The sequence below is a fragment of the Mauremys mutica genome, chromosome 5 (genome assembly GCF_020497125.1).
Source record: "Mauremys mutica isolate MM-2020 ecotype Southern chromosome 5, ASM2049712v1, whole genome shotgun sequence".
Classification (NCBI taxonomy): Eukaryota; Metazoa; Chordata; order Testudines; family Geoemydidae; genus Mauremys; species Mauremys mutica.
Genome location: NC_059076.1, coordinates 59,151,625 through 59,171,576, shown reverse-complemented (window position 1 = coordinate 59,171,576; position 19,952 = coordinate 59,151,625). Strand labels below are relative to the sequence as shown.

Sequence of the window (19,952 nt, the reverse complement as noted above, 5' to 3'; positions counted from 1 at the left end):
AGACGACACCAAAGTGCAGAGGAAGAATTTCTATTTTTGATTATACCTTAAGGCAACAAAGGAAATGTAATGGCTACAATAGCACAGTTAATGAGTAGCTATACAATATTTATTGTGTTAAGTGTAACACTTTAAACAATACATCTACTTATATTTTCATAGCATCTGTAATTTAGAACATCTATTTTTCATAACATCTGTAACTGAGTTGCATGCATTTGTACTGTGATCAGAACATGCATCTACTTCCATCATTTTTCAGTTGGAGTATATTTACTGAGATGGTTATATATAGGAGCTACACTACAGCAGCTTCCTGTATTCACGTTAGACATTCCAATTAATTTTACCATCTGCCCTACATGTGACGCGACCTAATCTATAAAGCACTATGTGGGATTTGCAGGTATTTTTAGATGACTGTCTTTTTTCCACTGCCTGATGGGCTGATCCAGTTGTACTCGGCCTGCACCAGCACAAAGCTGTTTTCCCGTATCTTCCTGAATTGCATCATCTCCCCACCCTCTCTCATTGTGATGACATCATTGTCTGGTTCACTAAAGGACACTTCTGTTCGCTTGTGACAATACTGGGCATGGATGCAGCGCAGCCCGGCAGCCAGGGCCATGCCGAGGGCAGCTGTACAACCAAGGAGAATGCCAAGTTGGGCTGCTATGAATTGTCTCCCTTTTCTGGGGTGTTCTGCTCCTTTCCCAGGAACAGCAGCATCAGGCATGGGTCTGGTCACCCATGGAAGTGTATTCCCCTCAACCTCCTCTTGGTTCTCCTCCTCCTCGCTGGAAACTGCATGTTCTGACTGCAGCAAGAAGTTTGCTGAAGCCTTCTGTGTCACTGACCGCCTCTCTGCCATCTGCCTTGAAGCTGATGATAAACTGCTGGAGACATCCAAGTCAGCTTCCCCATCTCTATGCTGTGACGTTGTGCCTGGAACTGCAAGCAGGTAAGTGTACCAAAGCTGGGTGGAAAGTGAAGCTGTAGCCTGCAATACAGGTTTTGTCATCTCCTGGTTGGAGTTCACAGCAACCTCCTTAAAAGCAAAAATATGACACAATATCTGATGAGAGTCTAAACAGCTTGTGGGTTTAACTGTCTCTTTCGGCTCCTAGTCACTGGTTCAAATCCATCTAGTTTGGGAATAACCAAGAACAATAGCCAATGGTTGTTTCTTGGCCTTTGTCAAATGAGTTGGTGCATTCAACAGGGACACAACTGACACCCTTGCTTGATATCTCGTCACAGGATGCCATAGATGGAGGACTTCAATTTCTGGGGCTGGTACCTGGCACCTTTCACCAGCCCTGCAGCCACTTAACATATCTTGCTCAAAAATATAAAATCGACACCTGAGCACACCAAATGATTACGCTTTGCTAATGCCAGGATCATGCTGCCATATCAATAGAAAGATCCCCATTAACTTTTCTGGGCTTTGGATCAGGCCTTTGGGGCAGGGGAGTCACAGAAGAATTTAGTTTACCTCCCCCTTTGTTACTATTTAAATAAAAGGAAAAGGTCCCATAGGATTTTAAAGTTCAATAACTCAGCCCTGGCCAAAAGTTGCCTGCTTTCCCATGCTACACTGTCAGTTGGAAAACTGCCACCTGTAAATAATGCTGAACCATCCCATACAATGTGAGTTAGTATTTTGTTAACTCACTCATTTCTCAGTTTCTTCTTGTTGCACAGCACCTTGTTTTAGCAGTCACAAAATGAAGACCCCAAGCTAGACTTTAGCCTAGACTTCACTACAGATCTTAGTCAAGACTGGCTGCAGAGGCAATCTGAGGATTTTAGAGATGCCCTTGAAAGAAATGAATCTGAGACCTGCACTGAACTCTTACCTTCACATTGCACAGCTGCCGCCTGATCTAGAACCAGTGAAGTCCATGGGTGATCAGCTTCTTTGGGTTTGGATCGGGCCCTTAGTAGCTGGTTTCTATGCAACTTGAGCAGTCCAGCAGGCTCTTTAGCACATCCATCAATTACACCAGAAAAGCTCTTGGCCTCATTAGTGGGTGTTTAAAAAGCTTGCTGGGAAGGGCCGGTGCAACCATTTAGGCGACCTAGGGCGCTAGGATTTGGGGGGTGCCATTTTCTTTGGCAGCAACCGCGGTGGCCGGATCTTCCGCCGCCCCGGTCGCCGCCGGTATTTAGGCGGAGGGAGCTGGGACAGGGAAGCGTGGGGAGGGCTGCCTGCAGCAAGTAAGGAGGGGGGGCGGCACGCAGGGGAACTCCCCACCCCAGCTCATCCCTGCCCCGCCTCCTCCCCGAGCACGCTGTGACTGCTTCACTTCTCCCACCTCCCAAGCTTGCAGCGCCTAAGCTGATTGGCACCACAAGCCTGGGAGGCGGGAGAAGTGAAGCGGCGATGGCGTGCTCGGGGTGGAGGCGGAGCAGGGGTGAGCTGTGGCGGGGGGGTGCCTCAGGGAGGAGGGTGGGGGATGGGTAGCTGCCGCAGGGGGGGGCCTCAGGGCGGACAGGGGGACAGGGGGGGCGCAAGGTGGAAGTTTCGCCTAGGGCGCAAAACATCCTTGCACCGGCCCTGTTGCTGGGTAGCCAGTCTGGCAAGAGTCCTGGTGAGCTGTGAGGCCAGGTAGGGAAATGACAGCAATAGCTCAGATTGTGGGAGAGGTTACCACTGAAGAAGGTGACAATAAAATGTAGGCAGCGAACAAGAGAATTTCAGTAATTAAGCTGCAGAATCTAGAGTAGCTAGCTAGCAGTGCCAATACAGCACAGATACTTGGAACAGCCATCCCAGTCCCTTCCCCCACATGGAAAAAGGGCTGTCTACCTGGAAAATACTATGAGATTTCACCCTTTGTTTCTCTCCTTCCATTCTGGATTCATTCTGTCCTTTCTTTCCTGATTTGTAAAATTCTCTTCTCTTATGTTCCCGGTGTGTCTCTTCTTTCTTTCTTTCTTTCTTTCTTTCTTTCTTTCTTTCTTTCTTTCTTTCTTTCCCTTCTTTCATTTTTTTCTTGCCCAGCCCCTTTGCCCAAGTGATCCACATGATCTCTCCTTTGACTCCACTGCACCTGTTCTCTGGTCCATTTGCTCACTGATCTCGCCTCTATTTCCCTCTATTCTCCTTTTTCTCTCCTGGATTCGCCTAATTATTTCTCATTTGTTCTCTCCCTTGATTCTCTGGATTCCCATGTTTCTCTCTCCTTATGGCATCTCCCAGATCTGGGACTTTATTGTCCCTTGTTGCTCCCCTTCTCTGTATTTTGTGTAGTGTTCTTCCTTTTACCACATAGCCTCTCTATTCCCCTTGTCCCCCACTCTAATCCACTCTCCTGCTCCAGCTCCTGTCCTACTTCCCATCCAGGTCCCCAGTTCATCTCTCCCCCTCAGACTCCACCCATTTATCTCCCTACGGTTCTTCTTTCCTCAGCATCTCCCAACTGCCTCTTTCCTTCCTAGTTAATCTCCAGTTTGTCCCCTTCCAAGTCATTGCTCCAGCCACCCATCCCCAGTTGACTTCTCCAGGCCTTCCTTTTCCCAGTTCATACCTCTCCGGGTCTCTGTCAGTTCATCCCTTCAGCCCCTACTGCCAGTGCCTCAGTTCAGGCCTTGCCCTCACCCTGCCCCCCATTCATGCAGGACCCCTCAGTTCATCCACCACCCATAACTTTCCTAGTTTATCCAAATCCCCAATTAACATAACATAAGAACATAAGAATGGCCGTACCGGATCAGACCAAAGGTCCATCTAGCCCAGTATCTGTCTACCGACAGTGGCCAATGCCAGGTGCCCCAGAGGGAGTGAATCTAACAGGCAATGATCAAGTGATCTCTCTCCTGCCATCCATCTCCATCCTCTGACGAACAGAGGCTAGGGACACCATTCTTACCCATTCTGGCTAATAGCCATTTATGGACTTAGCCACCATGAATTTATCCAGTCCCCTTTTAAACATTGTTATAGTCCTAGCCTTCACAACCTCCTCAGGTAAGGAGTTCCACAAGTTGACTGTGCGCTGCGTGAAGAAGAACTTCCTTTTATTTGTTTTAAACCTGCTGCCTATTAATTTCATTTGGTGACCCCTAGTTCTTGTATTATGGGAATAAGTAAATAACTTTTCCTTATCCACTTTCTCAACATCACTCATGATTTTATATACCTCTATCATGTCCCCCCTTAGTCTTCTCTTTTCCAAGCTGAAGAGTCCTAGCCTCTTTAATCTTTCCTCGTATGGGACCCTCTCTAAACCCCTAATCATTTTAGTTGCCCTGTCTCCAGTTACACACACACACACACACACACACACACACACACACACACACACACACACACACTCTCTCTTGTTCTCAGTGTTTCTTCCCTAAATCCCACCATCTCTGAAACTCAGGAGAGGAGGAAACATGCTGCTACTTGTATGGGATGGGACAAGTGCTGTACCTAGAATCGGCTCTTCGCCCTGCTGCTTGCTTGCTTGCTGCCTCCCCTAAAGCACAGAGGCACCAGCAATGGCAGCAGTAAGCAGCAGGTGCAAAACAAAGCAAAAGCTGCATCAGGCGGCACCACTGCAACCCCTGGCTGCTGACGGAGGACGCTGCACCTGAGCTGCACCTGGAGGCCTCCCGCAGCCGTACCTTTCACAAATTGGCGAGGGTGACCCCAGCTGTCTAGTAGAAGCAGGTACAGGCCAGAGACCCATAAATACAATAGGTTTGAATCCAGTCTCACCTACAATGCTTTTACATTAGTGTAAATGCTTTGACTTCAATGGAGTTTATCCTGTTTTACACCAAAGTAAGGGACAACAGAATCGGCCCCACTGCCTGGGTCTGTACACATCATGCAGGCTAAAGAGGATTTCAGGATGTTGACTGCCCTCTAAGAGGTACAGCCCAGAACAGCAGCTAATACAATCCCATCATTATGTCTGAACATACACTGAAAGGAGAGAGAGGAAACAGCCTGAAATGTTTCTAGCTGGTGTACTTTGCTTTAAAGCAAGATGTGGGCCATTTAGCTGCCTAAACAAAGCCAAGTTGTGCTTGTACATTCAGAAGTGCTACGTTCCCATGCCGAAGTGCCTGTTTAAGCTTACTGTACAAATCCTGATAAATTTGTGTGAGCACTTTATATATTATGATTTATTTTTGTTATTTCAGAGTTCAAAGGAATAGTAAATTTCTGTACATGTGCTATATGTAGTGTGGTTCAATGAGCAGGACCATGTATATGTTTTGAAGTCGGTATTTACAGTCGGGTGAATTAGAAAGATTTTAAAGAGTTTTAGGTTTAGCAAAATGTTTAAGCAGGAAAACAAATCAGTAAACCCATCCATTTCTGCAAGAAAAGATCACTGAGACAAGTGGTGTGTAATGAAGACACAGGTAGTGCTCAGTGGCAAAACAGATGAACATAGATCCATCTCTGGGCCATGCTTGGATATGGGGCTTTGGGTCAGGCTTGTTTCATTAATTCATTCATATATATATATATAGAGAGAGAGAGTGTGATACATGAGGGCCAGGGAACAGTGGGAGAGGGGAAATATATAAGCCCTAGGCTACTTAAGGCGTGGTTCCCTGTAGACTAGGGAGGGTTGACAGGTTAATTGGAGCACCTGCAGTCAATTAAGACCCTGTCAGGAACCTAATAAAAAACCCCTGCTTCAGGCAGTCAGGTTGTGTGAGGAAGGAGAGAGGACTGGAGCTTGGAGGTGTGTTGCTGAGACTTGAAAGACCAGAGAACCGAAGTAAGGGAGACTCCCTCTCCCAGCGCCTAAGGACCGAGGGTAACCCTACTCAAGGGGGAAGAGGGTAAGAAACCTGTTGGGGTTGAGAGGGGCTGGGGCTCAGAATAGGGAGTGAACCCAGACCCCTCCCCCACTTCCCTCCTCTACCACCTTCCCGAGCCACTAGAGGGGCCCCCAGCACCCCAAGAGCAGGGGCAAGGGGTGGTGTCTTAGCCCCCGCCAAGAAAAGCATAGGACCCACCATACCAACATCGGCCATTTTGTCACAATAGATACAGATAGATATAGCGAAATCTCCCCCAAAAGAATACAACTGCCTGAGGCTCAGATCAGAGTCCTAGACACTGACAGCTTTAATATCTATCAGCCTTTCAGGGCTAGAAACAGGATCACTGGAAAAAGGAGATTTCCAGCCTCCTCATGGCAACCAATGCAGGGTTCTAAACCAAAAACATCTCAAATTGTTGCAATTTAAAATCATGTCATTGCTATATATTGAAAAGGTTTTTTAGATCATTTTACAGTTGAACTTGTAGTAATCAAGGCACATGGCTCTACTGGTAGTGAAAACATTCAAAACTCTAACAGTGTTAAAATAGCTTTAGTAATATATGTGGCATATACAGAACACATGTTGCTGTTAAGGTACAAAAGTTTTATTGTCATCTCCTGCTAAAACTTCCACCTGCTTCCAATAATTTTCCATTTTGGCAGATGCAGGCCTGACTTGGCGTGAGTAATTGGACATGGGTGAGGCCTCATTTCTTGGAAGATGGGGTTAGGAAGGTAAATGGATCAGCAGGCTGGAAACAGAATGTCTGTTCTAGCTAAGGGAAGGAGAAACACCCAGGGAATCACTTAATGGCCAAGATAACAATGGCTCAGATAAGCCTAGAACGTAAGATGAGGTAAAGAGTAAGTTGTGCATGGACAGTGTGTGAGTAGAGCATGCTGCACAGGGATTGGTTCCTACAAAGAGGCAACACCAATCCCAAAACATGTGATGCACTGTAATTGTCTATAAAGGAATTGGGTTGGATGTGTGGCATACCCTGTACCCAACTCCTTCACTTAAGCCCAGTCAACTCAAATGTAATTTGATTATATACTGAATGATGAGACTGGAGCCAAACTGAGTTCTTAGGGAACTGAAGCGGTCATAGGGGAACCCCAACAATAGAAAACAAAACAAAACACCCCACACAGTTCTTACCTGTATATTTTCCTTACATGTCAAACAGAGTTGTGATGTAGAAGCACCTGAGATGCTTGGTGGTCTAAAATATTGGAAAAGGAAGGATAAGTTTAATATATTTTGTTTATCTGTACAAATTACAATGAAAAAACCCAGAGTCTGTAGCTTATTAAAAATGTTGCTCACTAGAATAGCCTCAGGAGGTAAACATTTGTTGTGATGAGAGGGGCCAACAGAGACAGCAGTCATGCAGTCCAACCCAAGTACAGTACAGATAAGATAATGCAGAACATTCAGTGCCAAATTTCTCTTCCTCCCAGGGCTGCCCAGAGGGGGGGGCAAGTGGGGCAATTTGCACTGGGGCCCCCACGAGAATATAGTATTCTATAATATTGCAATTTTTTCTTATGGAAGGGGCCCCTGAAATTGCTTTGCCCCCGGCCCCCTGAATCCTCTGGGCAGCCCTGCTTACTCCCCACTCCAATTATATAGAAGCCTATTGGACCCAATCCTGCCCAAGTCCCATTGAATCCAAACTTTTGCAATCAGCTAGTTCAGTTTTCCTTTTCCTTCTCTCCAGGGATGGAAGGATGGCCCTGCTAGATTCATCATTTATTTGATTATTTTTGGAAAAATACGAAAAATGTAAATATAAGTTGCCTGAGTACCTTCTCCTCAGTTCTATTTAAAGTGTCCCATTGTAGTATTAGCTTCACTTAACATCACACCCAGCCCCAAAAGGGGCTGAGTAATTTTCAAAATCTCACCATGCAAATACCTAGTAGGAATGCACAGCTTGCCACATGGGCAGTACTCGCCCCATGGAGAAACAGGTGCTAATTTACTCCTTCCATAACTTTTGGAGTAGTTGTATGCATATTCAGTACATTACATTCACTGTTCACACAGTACCCATCGGATGTGCTGGGGCTGGAGGTATAATCTTGTAAAAGGAAACTTCGCAAGATGTTTGCCATATCCAGCCCTTGAAACTCAAGTGATGGCTCCAGACTTTGATCACTGTAGATGCTGCTTCTGTTGGCTTGCCCTCCTCCATGTCTGCTGCTGACCCTCAAGGCTACTGAATCCACAGAGGTCTCAGACTGTTGCTTTCCCTTATCAAGTTGTTCTGTGTCTTGTCTGCTTCCAAAAGCAGGCTCCAGTACTTTTGTCACTGCAATTCTAGTCAGTCTGGCAGGCATAAATTTTGCAGACTGAGTAAAGACAGTAATACTGTTGGGCGTAGCAGAACCTTAAGAAACGCAAAAAAGAGAACAAGTGTATTTTCTTTGTTTGTTTCAAATCTTCATTTCTAATGATATTGATTAATATATTATCTGCATTCATATACCAAAAATAATAATAACTTTGATTTCTATAGCACAAAGCTAAAATAGAAACCTAGGCATCCCATGGAAACTGGAGAGTAAACCAATAAAGCCCTCCCCAAATTAAGTTCAGATAAAATAATTAAATTAAAGCCAAGGTGCCATGCTGAATACTTTAAGAAACAAGGATCATTTTTTAAAAGTCTAGATTCATGGCTTGTTCCATCTTGGGAAGAGGGTATTTCACTCACCCAAGACTGCTGAAGCAATGATAAAATACTTATCTGCTTTTCCTAGATGTGTGTTCAGTTTGGAGTGAGCAGGGCTTTTTCAAAGTGAGAGAAATGACATATGACCTGCCTTTTGTCCAATACACATAGTTGAGGTCATGCAAACAGTCACACTGACAATAAAGATAGGACTTTCTCTTATTTAAACAATAATGCCACACCCAAACATCCAAAAAACATGAGTCAGGCCTCCAAAATCATGAAACTGGCTTAATTTTTTTAGATTAAAAAGAGTACATTTTGGATTCTTTTTCTTTTGAGTCTATGGAGTGCACTCAGGTCATGTTTTCATGCTGTTCTTTGCAAACGTGAGGGCTGGAAACTTTTTTGTTTTAAATGAAAGCTGAAATTCTCATGAAATCATGTGTCTCCCAGAGCTGGGGCTTTAAGTAAAACTCACGATAAAATCATAGAAGTTGGCAACATTGTTTAAACTGTATATCGCCGCCCTCATTCTGATTAAAGCCTGGACCCTGAATGGTGATGGGTGCTGTCATTTCAAGACTTTCCTCAGGGGATCAGGCCCCAGTAACTATGTTAAGTGAACTCCTGAGGTTAATTTATGTCACTTGTGTTAGCTGGAAGAAGGAATATTCTATTGGAACTAAGTTGTCAGTAAAATAACACATACCTTTGCTTGCTGTAACTGTTACTTTTGGATCAGTAGGTTTCTGCAGTGGTGTTGGCATTATAGTGCTGAACTTCTTGCTACTATCAGCAGGTGTTCTGTTTTTTATTCGGTGGGACACAATAGCAGATTCAATCCTTACCCAGTATACAAAATATGACTGGACTACCGATAAACTGTCAAAAATAACATGTTAGGCAAAAATTTAGTCACCCTGTATTAATAGAATATCAGAAATTTCCCTAATCCGAAGGAATTATTTAAAAAAAACCTAAAACAGTGCAATAAAAATTAATAGATTAGTCCATCGCAGTTTTTATATTAAAAATAAAACACACTAGAAACCATAGGGAAAATGCAGTGTAATGGTTCACTTATAATTAGGGCTGATGAAAAACTGAATGGGAAAATAAGACAATTTCAAATTTTAACAAATACATTTGGAAAACTTTTACTAGCTTTGTTTCCATGGGCAAGGAGGCACGTGGGAGTTACTGATTAAAAAGGCTCATCAATTTTACTTTTATAACAGTATTATAGCAGGGCTGGTAGCACCACGTATAACTGAGACTGTTGGACACTTTCTATTATAAGCCCCTCTATTCAGTTGCTTATAACTTTGCCAAGCTTTAATCATTCAAGCTGATATTTTCCATACCGCTTTTCTGCCAGAGGAGGACAGAGACAAGAAAGGTCTATAACTACTAAAAAACGCTTTCCTACAGAACCTGAAATTGAATCCTGAATCTCTTGGGGTGTGGCTACACAGCAATTTAAATACCTGTGGCAGCCCTGGATCAGCTGCCATTTCCCAATTCTGGAGTGTTTCACTTTGCAACTTTAAGGTTCTTTTAATGACTGCATTTTTGGGTGCAATATGTATTAGTGTAACTCATAACTTATATTGCCTAAACTGAGCTATATTATCGGATCTTGGATATCTAGTGTCCTCTCTGTTACTATCTGATGCAAGCCAATCACTTATTCTGTGAACAATTCTATTTATATTTAACTTTTTAAAGGAGGTAAATAAAAATCAGTGAAATCATATACAGGGCTACTGATTTCCAAAGTATTTAGGCTGTTGTTTTTCATCTGCAGATTTGTTTAATAGTAGGAGAAAGCTGACTATATAAATACAAAGGAGCCGATCCTCAGCTGCTGTAAATTGCCACTGAAGACAATGACTCTATGACAATTTACAGCAGCTGAGAAATTACTCCAATATTTGGTGAATGTCAAGCAATATCTAAACACTGTTCCCTGCCCCTCCCCCACTGAACATGGCAAACTGTAAGGGCATCGGGACTTTCCGTAGATATGAAGTAGGGTTGGGACCCATGTATTCTTACAAGAACTTGATGTCTCCAATGGGCTGGGCAGGTGCCTTCCACACAAATGACAGGTTTCTCTTCAGTGACTTGTCAGAATGAGTTACAGAATCGCCATCTTCAAAACAAGTCAGCAGTTTGGAACCCGGAGGAATGAAAACAAAAGTGCCAGCAACTTGATCATTAGAGACCCTGCGAGCTTGAAGCAAAAAGCCCATGAAATCACGAGTGCTCCTCACTGTCACTGCAAAACAAACGATGGTACAAAAAGCAATTTGTCCAAGGCATCCACTTGCATTTCTGACACAAATCATTTCCAATGGAATTTTCTTTGGAATTGGTGAACTTAGGAGGAATCCATATGGAACCAAGCCTGCCATTTTGCCTCTACATTTCTCTCTTAAGCATTCTGAAAATATCAGAACATTCTTTAATGCTGCCTCTTTTCCCGTGAAAGCTACATGGAAATTTTGCCTGAGTCATTTTTTAATTATGAACTACTAATCAGCTGATACTTGGAAAAATACAGCTATCTATACACTATTAATATATGCATATACACCATATTGATTAATTTTGGAAAGAACTCCTGTATAAGAATTAAACTGTCCTGTTGCACAAAAGAGTGAATGCTCCATTTTTCTTTAAGACCTGGTCTTTTAAATAGGAATGAGTATGTGGGTAGGTAGGTAGGATGGACAATATGTTTACAGGTCAGCTTCCTCTTCATTGCCATTTAAAATACTTAGGGCCCAGTCCTACAAAGTTCTTTGTGTGAGACTCTCCCATTGGATCTATGGGCCTGATTGACTTCAGTGATGGTTGCCTCGGGCCCAGCATCTATCACGTGGGGAAAATCTGAAGAAGATCCCATTGAAATGTACAATTTCATTCTCTGAATTTACCCAAGTATAACTGATTGCAGAATGTTCATTAAGACTGAAAGGATTATAATGAGAAAAAAGAATGCATATTTTACATACATACTGTAAATGAAGGTTATCTGTAATTACATTTATTCCTTGTGAGGAGAGATGCTACAACTCATTCATGGCATTTCCATGTGTAGATTATCCCTCTTCTCATCACTCAAAGATTAATGTCTTAACTGAGATTAGCTATCATGTGTTTTATTTATACGTATATACATACATATACAAGTTTCCTATCAAATAATTACTCCTTATGAGTCAATAGTGCAGTCTAGAAAACTTCCCTGCTAGATACACAGTAATCAGAATCCGTGCTGCTGTGATTTGCATTTCTCTGCTTGGCCCAGAACAGGAGAAAACTACTAGTAGCACTGTGACATTTTCATGAATGTTCTATGTTGTAAAGTTAGTTAATACTCCTTACCTGGTACCTTATCACCTGGAAAGTAGAAGGACATATTGGTGTGGAGAATGATATAGTTGTTCCGGGGGTTCTGAAGCTGAGCTCTTATATGTTTGGGTGTCATGTCACCACAGGCAGAAAGACTCGCTCCATGGGAGAAGGCAGCAGTGTACGAAACTGAGCACAAGATTGTGCATGCCCATCCAATGATAACTACCTGGACTTTCATTCCATCCTCCACCTTATGTTATTCAAAATAACAGGCATTACACTCCAGGTTAAGTTCAAAGTAATAATTTCTAGGAAGATACAATCAGTAAGTATGGCACATGTGTTATCTTTGAATTCATTGAGACATGGAATAATACTCCCCAAAACCTTTCAATTAAAAAAAAAATTCCCTATGACTCATGGAGCCCTTCCTGGTAACGCACAATCAAGGAACATTTTAAGAAGTGGTTTGGGAGGTGGGGGATGATCCATAAGAGAATTCTTTTTCTTGAAGTTGTACACAGAGCAAAAAAGCTGGACGACCATCACTCTAAAGTGTCTTGTTACCATTACTATCAGCAGAAAGGATTCTGCAAGTTCTCATTTATCTACACGGAGTACAAAATTCTTTGCTCGGCATTCACTGCCCTGCCCAAGTAACTGTGCAGTACACGAAATGGAAACATCTATCCCGCAAGTCTGTGGAGCTGCTCCATGGAAACTACTGCCCATCCCAGTGAAAGATTCCATGTAGCAGCAGATCTTCTGTCCCTGCTCCACCTGCACACTGATACATAGAGACACCACCAAGCTGGGGTTCTGAATCACGGCAGTGGGTGGGGAAGAGCACATACCCTGACTCCACTGTGCACAACAGAACCACAGCGGGTCTGCTGAGAGCAAACCCTTCAAGGCTTTGGAAGTATGGGTTGTATTGACCCCACAATGTCTTTGCTACCTATATCCATCAACGTTTAATAATTAACTATTTTTCTAAATTTTCTTCTTCTGTTGACATTGTTTGGTGATGGTGAAACAGCCAAGATTCTAAATTTGAAATCAACATTTGAAGCCAAAGATAAATCCCTACTTATTTTTGGTTAATATCAAGATTTCATCTTTAAACTCTAATATAAATATGAGGAAGCACTATTCACAAAGTTAACGCCTGCTATCTATCCAGGAACTTATAGCTCTTTTTTCCCAGAGCCTACGGTAAATAAATGCCTAAGACAGACAGAATATACTCATTGGTGCTGCCTGCATGTAGCAGTGTGCAGGTTTGAAAAGTAATAGAGAATGTGTACACAAATATTTATCAGACATGTGAATGAATGTGTACATGAAAGCAGGCCAGCCCTATTTTAATGTACATCTTCAAATAACTCCTTTTCAACATGTAAATTATACTGGCTTCTCTTTCCTTGGCTCATGCATCAGTAAGTGGATATATAAAAGTCAGAGGGAGTCTGAGACTAAAAAAGTCTCGGTTACATCACCTTTTACATCCCCTCTGAATTTGCCACTAATTCTGAAAAACTGCCACTACACATGAAACAGTTTGTTCCCAGCCTCAAGCAGAGAGCAGCTAGGCAGTGTAGCCTTCTCTAGAGCTCCATCACTCCCATCATTTAAGTGCCATGTGTTTGTTCCCCACGTATCACACCCCTTTACAAGAGCCTGTCACTATCAGACAGGGAGACCTTAGCCCCAGTACCATTTCAACTCTGTTCCCTGCCATTGACATTCACTTACCTTGGGACACATTCCTTCAGGCTCACTGTAACAGTTCCCCCTCAGCCGGACAGAGACTCATCCTTTAAGGCAAGTTCTTCACTTTCTCCTCTAATGGGAAGTGCACCAGCTGTTACCCTAATACCGACAGGAACTCTCTGCCAGTGCCCAAATCAGCTTTAATCGTATTAGTTTTCCTCCTCATCTCCCATCCACTCACTCATTTTATTTATTAATTCATTTTACCATCAAGTCTCTGCGATGAAAATAAAAACAAAGCAAGGGGGGAAAAAGTAGTATGTTCTGTATGGGATCACCCTTGGACACTCTTACTGATGCTTAGCAGGATGGGGCCCTTGTTCTTTTTTAATTAGCATGGTAAAGATTTGCAAAACAAAGACGTCAGCTTCCTTTAGTCGTAAGGCCCCAGGAGCTGAATTTTTTCTCACGCGTGTTTACATGGCAGCAGAAGCAATACTTTGCTAGAAATAAGCAGAACAATTCTCATATGCATTACAGTAACCATAAGCAGCTGACTTAAATGTACCAGAGCCAAAACATTAAGTTAAAAGGCTCCTACTCCAGTCTTACTTCATTGTCTTTAGTTCCTGGGTACTAATAATTAATATAGGTGACACGCAATTCACAGCATGAAACCAGACTAAGTAGTATGTATGCTGCAGCTGGACGCTGTGTAAAATTCGTTCCATAATCTTATAATTCCCCCCCCCCCCCCGCGCGCAACACACACGCGCACAAACCCACCACCAAAACAAACTTCATTAGAGTTAATGTTGACACTATATTGTCCTTTAACACAATGCTAATAAAATATATTTTAAAGTCTAAGATTTCAGGAAATGAGCTGGAGAGGTATTAGGCAGATCAGAGGTAGGCAGCTATTCTATGAATTTTAGGTCTGGAGATTATCAAGACCTCCCTAAGAGCACCCCTTAAAGAAGAGATGATCAATTCTTTGCTCAAGAAACACTCACTTGATTCTATCACCAATTTTCACCCAGTCTAATCTCCCTCTTTTATGAAACATTATGCAGAAGGTGATGGCAATACCTGGAGTTCTCAGATTTCCTCAATTCGTCACTCCAGCTTTAAGCCTGTGTTTGGGATAGAGACTACACTGTTTTCATCAGTCAGTGACTTCTTCCTAGCAATAGCTGAAAATTAGCAGCCAAATTCTCTTCTTTGATACAGCACTTTTGCACCATTAGTTTACAGATATATGTGGAGCCTTTGATATCATTGATATGCTGCAGACCCTGGCAGGAATAACCAGAATGACTTGGTTGGTCCATTTTTGTCTGTTTGTGAGATCCCAAAAGAATAGTTTGGGATGATTTCTCATCAGTGCCTACAGCTGTCTCATCAGAGTTCTGTTCTGTCATGTCTCTTTATTCAATGGGTATGGGAGGGCATTAAGCTACATAATGAGACACTGCAGACTGAGTTGACTTCTAGATGTGGATGACACTCAGTTGTACATCTGTTTCACGAGCCCCAGAAAGTATATTTGTTTGATTTTTCCCAGCACTTAGAGGCTTAAATGAAAGCTAGTTAGCCGAGACTCAACATGCATGGTAGGCGGGGGGGGAACTAACCAGAGGAAATGGCTGAGGTCATATTGGCTCCCTCAGTTGAAAGGTTTGTGTTCCACCTTCAAAAGCTGATGACAACACTACCATCTAAAATGGTGCAGGGGAGCAACATTCAATTTAGGTGTCAGCACTGTAGTAGGAGAAAAAACCCGAGGAGAAATTTTTCAGATATTTTACTTTAAAATGCATTCGTAAATGTGTGCAAGTTTATCTGGCTCAACTGGGGCCCTGCGCTATGGGCACGTTAGCAATGGCAGCGCCCTTAAATAATTAAGATCCAAGCAGAACTTTGAATTTTTTTAAAAGCACTTCAGTTCATCTTTAAAACAGATAGCAATGGCCTATGCCTAAAGGAGGCTGTGGATGAAGAAGAGAACACTTAAAAAAACCCTTTATTTGGTGAATAGTCACAGCCTGCAAAGACCATGGGAGAAGTTCTGCTCCCACTTACGCTTATACATTTCTATTGACTTCAACAAGGTTGTACGGGTATCAGGGAGTAGAATTTAGCACTGAAATAACAAAATATCAAACAATTTGCTGAGCAATTGCTTGTTTTCAAAAATGACAATAGGTCAAAGCTGGCAACAAGCAAAGGGATAAAAATTAAAGATGTAAGCATTATTTCTTCCATTGTTCCACTACTATTAGGCCCAAATCCTGCAGACACTTACACGTTTCACTTTAATTAGGGCTGTCAAGCGATTAAAAAATTAATCGCATTTAATCGTGCGATTAATCGCACTGTTACATTATAATAGAATACCATTTATTTAAATATTTCTAAATTTTCAAATATATTGATTTCAATTACAATGCAGACTACAAAGAGTACAGCGCTCACTTTATATTTGTTTTTATTACAAATATTTTCACTGTAAAAAACAAAAGAAATAGTATTTTTCAATTTACCTAATACAAATACTGTAATACAATCTCTTTATCATGAAAGTTGAACTTATAAATATAGAATTATGTACAAAAATAACTGCATTAAAAAATAAAACAATGTAAAACTTTAGAACCTACAAGTCCACTCAGTCTTATTTCTTGTTCAGCCAGTCGCTCAGAAAAAGAAGTTTGTTTACATTTGCAGGTGATAATCCTGCCCATTTCTTGTTCACAATATCACCTGAAAGTTAGAACAGGTTTTCACATGGCACTGTTGCTGCCAGCGTCGCGAGATATTTACATGTGCGATGCGCTAAAGATTCATATGTCCCTTCATACTTTATCCCCCATTCTAGAGGATATGCTGATGACAGGTTCTGCTCGTTAACAATCTAAAGCAGTGCAGACCAACGCATGTTCATTTTCCTCATCTGAGTCAAATGCCACCAGCAGAAGGTTGATTTTCTTTTTTGGTGGTTTGGTTTCTCTAGTTTCTGCATTGGAATATTGCTCTTTTAAGACTTCTGAAAGCATGCTCCACACCTCGTCCCTCTCAGATTTTGGAAGGTACTTCGGATTCTTAAATCTTGGGTTGAGTCCCATAGCTATCTTTAGATATCTCACATTGGTACCTTCTTTGTGTTTTGTCAAATCTGCAGCGAAAGTGTTCTTAAAAATGAATATGTGCTGAGTCATCATCCAAGACTACTATAACATGAAATACATGGCAGAATGCGGGTAAAACAGAGCCAGAGACATACAATTCTCCCCCCAAGGAGTTCAGTCACAAATTTAATGCATTATTTTCTTAATGAGGGTCATCAGCATGAAAGCATGTCCTCTGGATTGGTGCGAAGCATGAAGGGGCATACTAATGTTTAGCATATCTGGCACATAAATACCTTGCAATGCCGGCTACCAAAGTCCTATGCGAACGCCTGTTCTCATTTTCTGGTGACATTGTAAATAAGAAGCGGGCAGCATTATCTCCCGTAAATGTAAACAAACGTGTTTCTCTGAGCGATTGGCTGAACAAGTAGAACTGCGTGGACTTGTAGGCTCTAAAGTGCTGCATTGTTTTGTTTTTGAGTGCAGTTATGTAACCAAAAAAAAATCTATATTTATAAGTTTGCACTACAGTTGTTCTATGAGGTGTTTTGTTTATCCTTTTACAGTGCAAATATTTGCTATAAAAATAATAATCTAAAGTGAGCAGTGTAGACTTTATATTTTGTGTTGTAACTGAAATCAATACAGGGAGTCCCCGGACTTATGAGCCCCAACTTGCAAGCCATTTACAATGCTTTTGAATTGACTGCCCGTTTTGCCCCTCTGATGCCTGTTTCACTCTTACAATGCTCCATTTGCAGTAAAGTTGCTTGAAATCACTTCCTGGTTGTGTTATACTGGTATGGAGCTGGAAGGGGTCGCTTCTGATTGGTTTTGAAGCAGCAGGGTAGTTTGTTGCTGGGTAGGGTTGCTGCTTATTTTTGATTGGCTGAGCCCAGGGCTGGGAGCCAATCAGAAAGTTTGAATAGTGATTGTCTGAGAGTCAGCGTGTGTGCCCGTCTCCCTGGCTTTCTGAGCCTGTGTTGCCAGCATTCTGAGCAGCATATGTGAGTTTATATGTTTATTTGCATAGGTGGCAGGTTTGTATAATTTTTTGTGGTGCCCAAAATGGTGGTGCCCCCTTCCCCCCTCCCGCTCTCGCCCTGTAAGCCAATATTAAATGAAGCTACAACACAACGGCAACACAAGATTACAAGGGTCAATTAAAAGTGGAAAGTCAGAAGCAGCACTTGCCTGCTTCAATATACGATATTAAATTTTGTTGCTTCTGTTGTGACAAAGTGGGAATGTTCTTAATGTTTTCTCTGAATACTGTGTGGGTGCCTCAGTTTCCCCTGCAAGGTGCCAACTGAAGGTGTTGGGGACAAAAAGATCAGGTGGCCTCCTTGTCCGGAAGAGAGACAAAGGCAAGAGGAGGGAGTGTCAGTTTGGAGCTGGCTGGGGAGAGGCCCAGAACTTGGGTCTATGCTCCCCACCCTCCAAGATGGACCTGACTGAGGGGTCCTGTTTTCTGTACCTACAAGCTCTGTTTTAGACTGTGATCCTGTCGTCTAATAAACCACCTGGTTTACCAGCTGACTGAGAGTCACGTCTGACTGCAGAGTTGGGGTGCAGGGACCTCTGGTTGCCCCAGGACCTGTCTGGGCACACTCGCTGCGGAAAGCGCACAGTGTGGAAGGACATGCAGAATGCTCTGAGGTCAGACCCAGGAAGGTGTAAGCTTCTTGCCCTGGAGACAGTATGCTCCAAGAGAGAGGAGGCTCCCCCAGAGTCCTGACTGGCTTTGAAGGGAGTAGTTCCAAAGCATGCCAGCATCCCCTTCCACACCATGCGCTTCCCGGAAGTCCACACAGGCACTGACACTCCCTCCTCTGGCCTTTGTCTCTTTTCCAGGCATTAGGAGGCCACCTGATCTCTTTGTTCTCCAACACCTTCAGTTGGCACCTTGCAGGAGAGCGGCCCAGGCCATCAGTTACCAGGAGATAGGGTTTCAGCCATTCTCTGTGCAGACGGCATCACACTGGCACTCTAGGGCTCTACAGCAATCACACCCCCTTATCCCACCATCTAGATCCTTGAGAAATGCATAGGGGAAACTGAGGCACCTACACAGTAGTCAGAGAAAACATTAAGAACAGTCCCACTTTGTAACACCTGTATACTTTAAAGGGTGTAAAATAATCAAGTATTGTGCTAAACACAATGACACTCCAAACTGACCACCAAATTTAAGTTGCACGTTTTTCCCCTCAGGTGAGGGCTCTGGGGTGGGATGAGGGGTTCACAGTGCAGGAGGGTGCTCAGGGTTGGGGTGCTGGGGTCGCAGGCTCTGGGGTGGGGCAGGGGATAAGGAACTTGGGATGCAGACAGGCTGCCCCAGGGCTAGGGCCAGAGAGGATTTCCCCCCTTCCCCCCTTACCGGCTGCAGCAAGCTCCAGGGGAGGGACCCCTCCTCTCTCCCCCCCCCACCCCCGCAGCACACTCACTCTGCACCACAGTCACTGCACATGCTTCTAGGGACTCTCTTAGGTCCAGAAAGCCCACTCGCCTCCCCTAGGGTGGGTACCGGGGCGGGGGGTTGCCATCATGTGTGGCCTCCCCACCCCTGCTGCTGCCCCTGGGTGCCGGGGGGAGGGGGGACAGGGGAGAGAGCTCCCAAGCACCTGTGTGCCTCCTCCCTCCCCCTCTTCCCCGGTGCTCCAAGAGGCTGCCTGCCGCTGATCTCTATAGCCTTAGGCAAAAGCAGCACAAACAAGGGAGAGAGGCACTGGCTGTTTTCTTTCAGGCAGGGAAGCTCCGAGGTGGGGGCAGGGGAGAAACCCAGCTCCAAATATTGGTGGAGCACAGCCCTCAGCCTTGAATATTCCTGGTGCTTAAGCACCTCGAGCTCATATAAGCTGCCGCCCCAATCATTTGAATGCTGTTTACAAAATACAGTGTACAGTAAATACATTGATATTGCACCATTAGTCATATATAATTCATTTAGTACAAAAATCTGGTTTATTGTGGTGAAATCAGTGTATCAAGCCTTGGTTGAGGAATCAATCACCCCTTAATACCACTGATTCCTATGGGAAAAGCGGCTTTGACTTATGTTTTGACTTACAATGCAATTCTGAGGAACAACTTGTGTCATACGTCTGACTCCCCCCTGTATAGTTGAAAATGTAGAAAAACATCCAAAAATATTTAATACATTTCATTTGGTATTCTATTGTTTAATTGCATTTTTAATCCCTGTTAATCGCAATTAATTTATCTGGGTTAATTGTGTGAGTTAACTGCGATTGACACCTTAATTTTAATCC

At 43.2% G+C, this 19,952-nt stretch overlaps 1 protein-coding gene across 1 annotated transcript; it reads right to left on the bottom strand.

Moving 5' to 3' along the window:
• Positions 1-226: 226 nt before the first annotated feature.
• On the bottom strand, positions 227-13,713 carry REELD1 (reeler domain containing 1). The gene is made up of 7 exons (XM_045019804.1): positions 13,589-13,713; positions 11,864-12,083; positions 10,529-10,751; positions 9,180-9,352; positions 7,843-8,182; positions 6,949-7,012; positions 227-1,048 (listed from the first exon to the last, which is right to left on the bottom strand). The coding sequence occupies exons 1-7, from the start codon at positions 13,598-13,600 to the stop codon at positions 413-415; spliced, it is 1,668 nt and encodes a 555-aa protein (XP_044875739.1). The 5' UTR covers positions 13,601-13,713; the 3' UTR covers positions 227-412.
• Between the last annotated feature and the right edge of the window lie 6,239 nt (positions 13,714-19,952).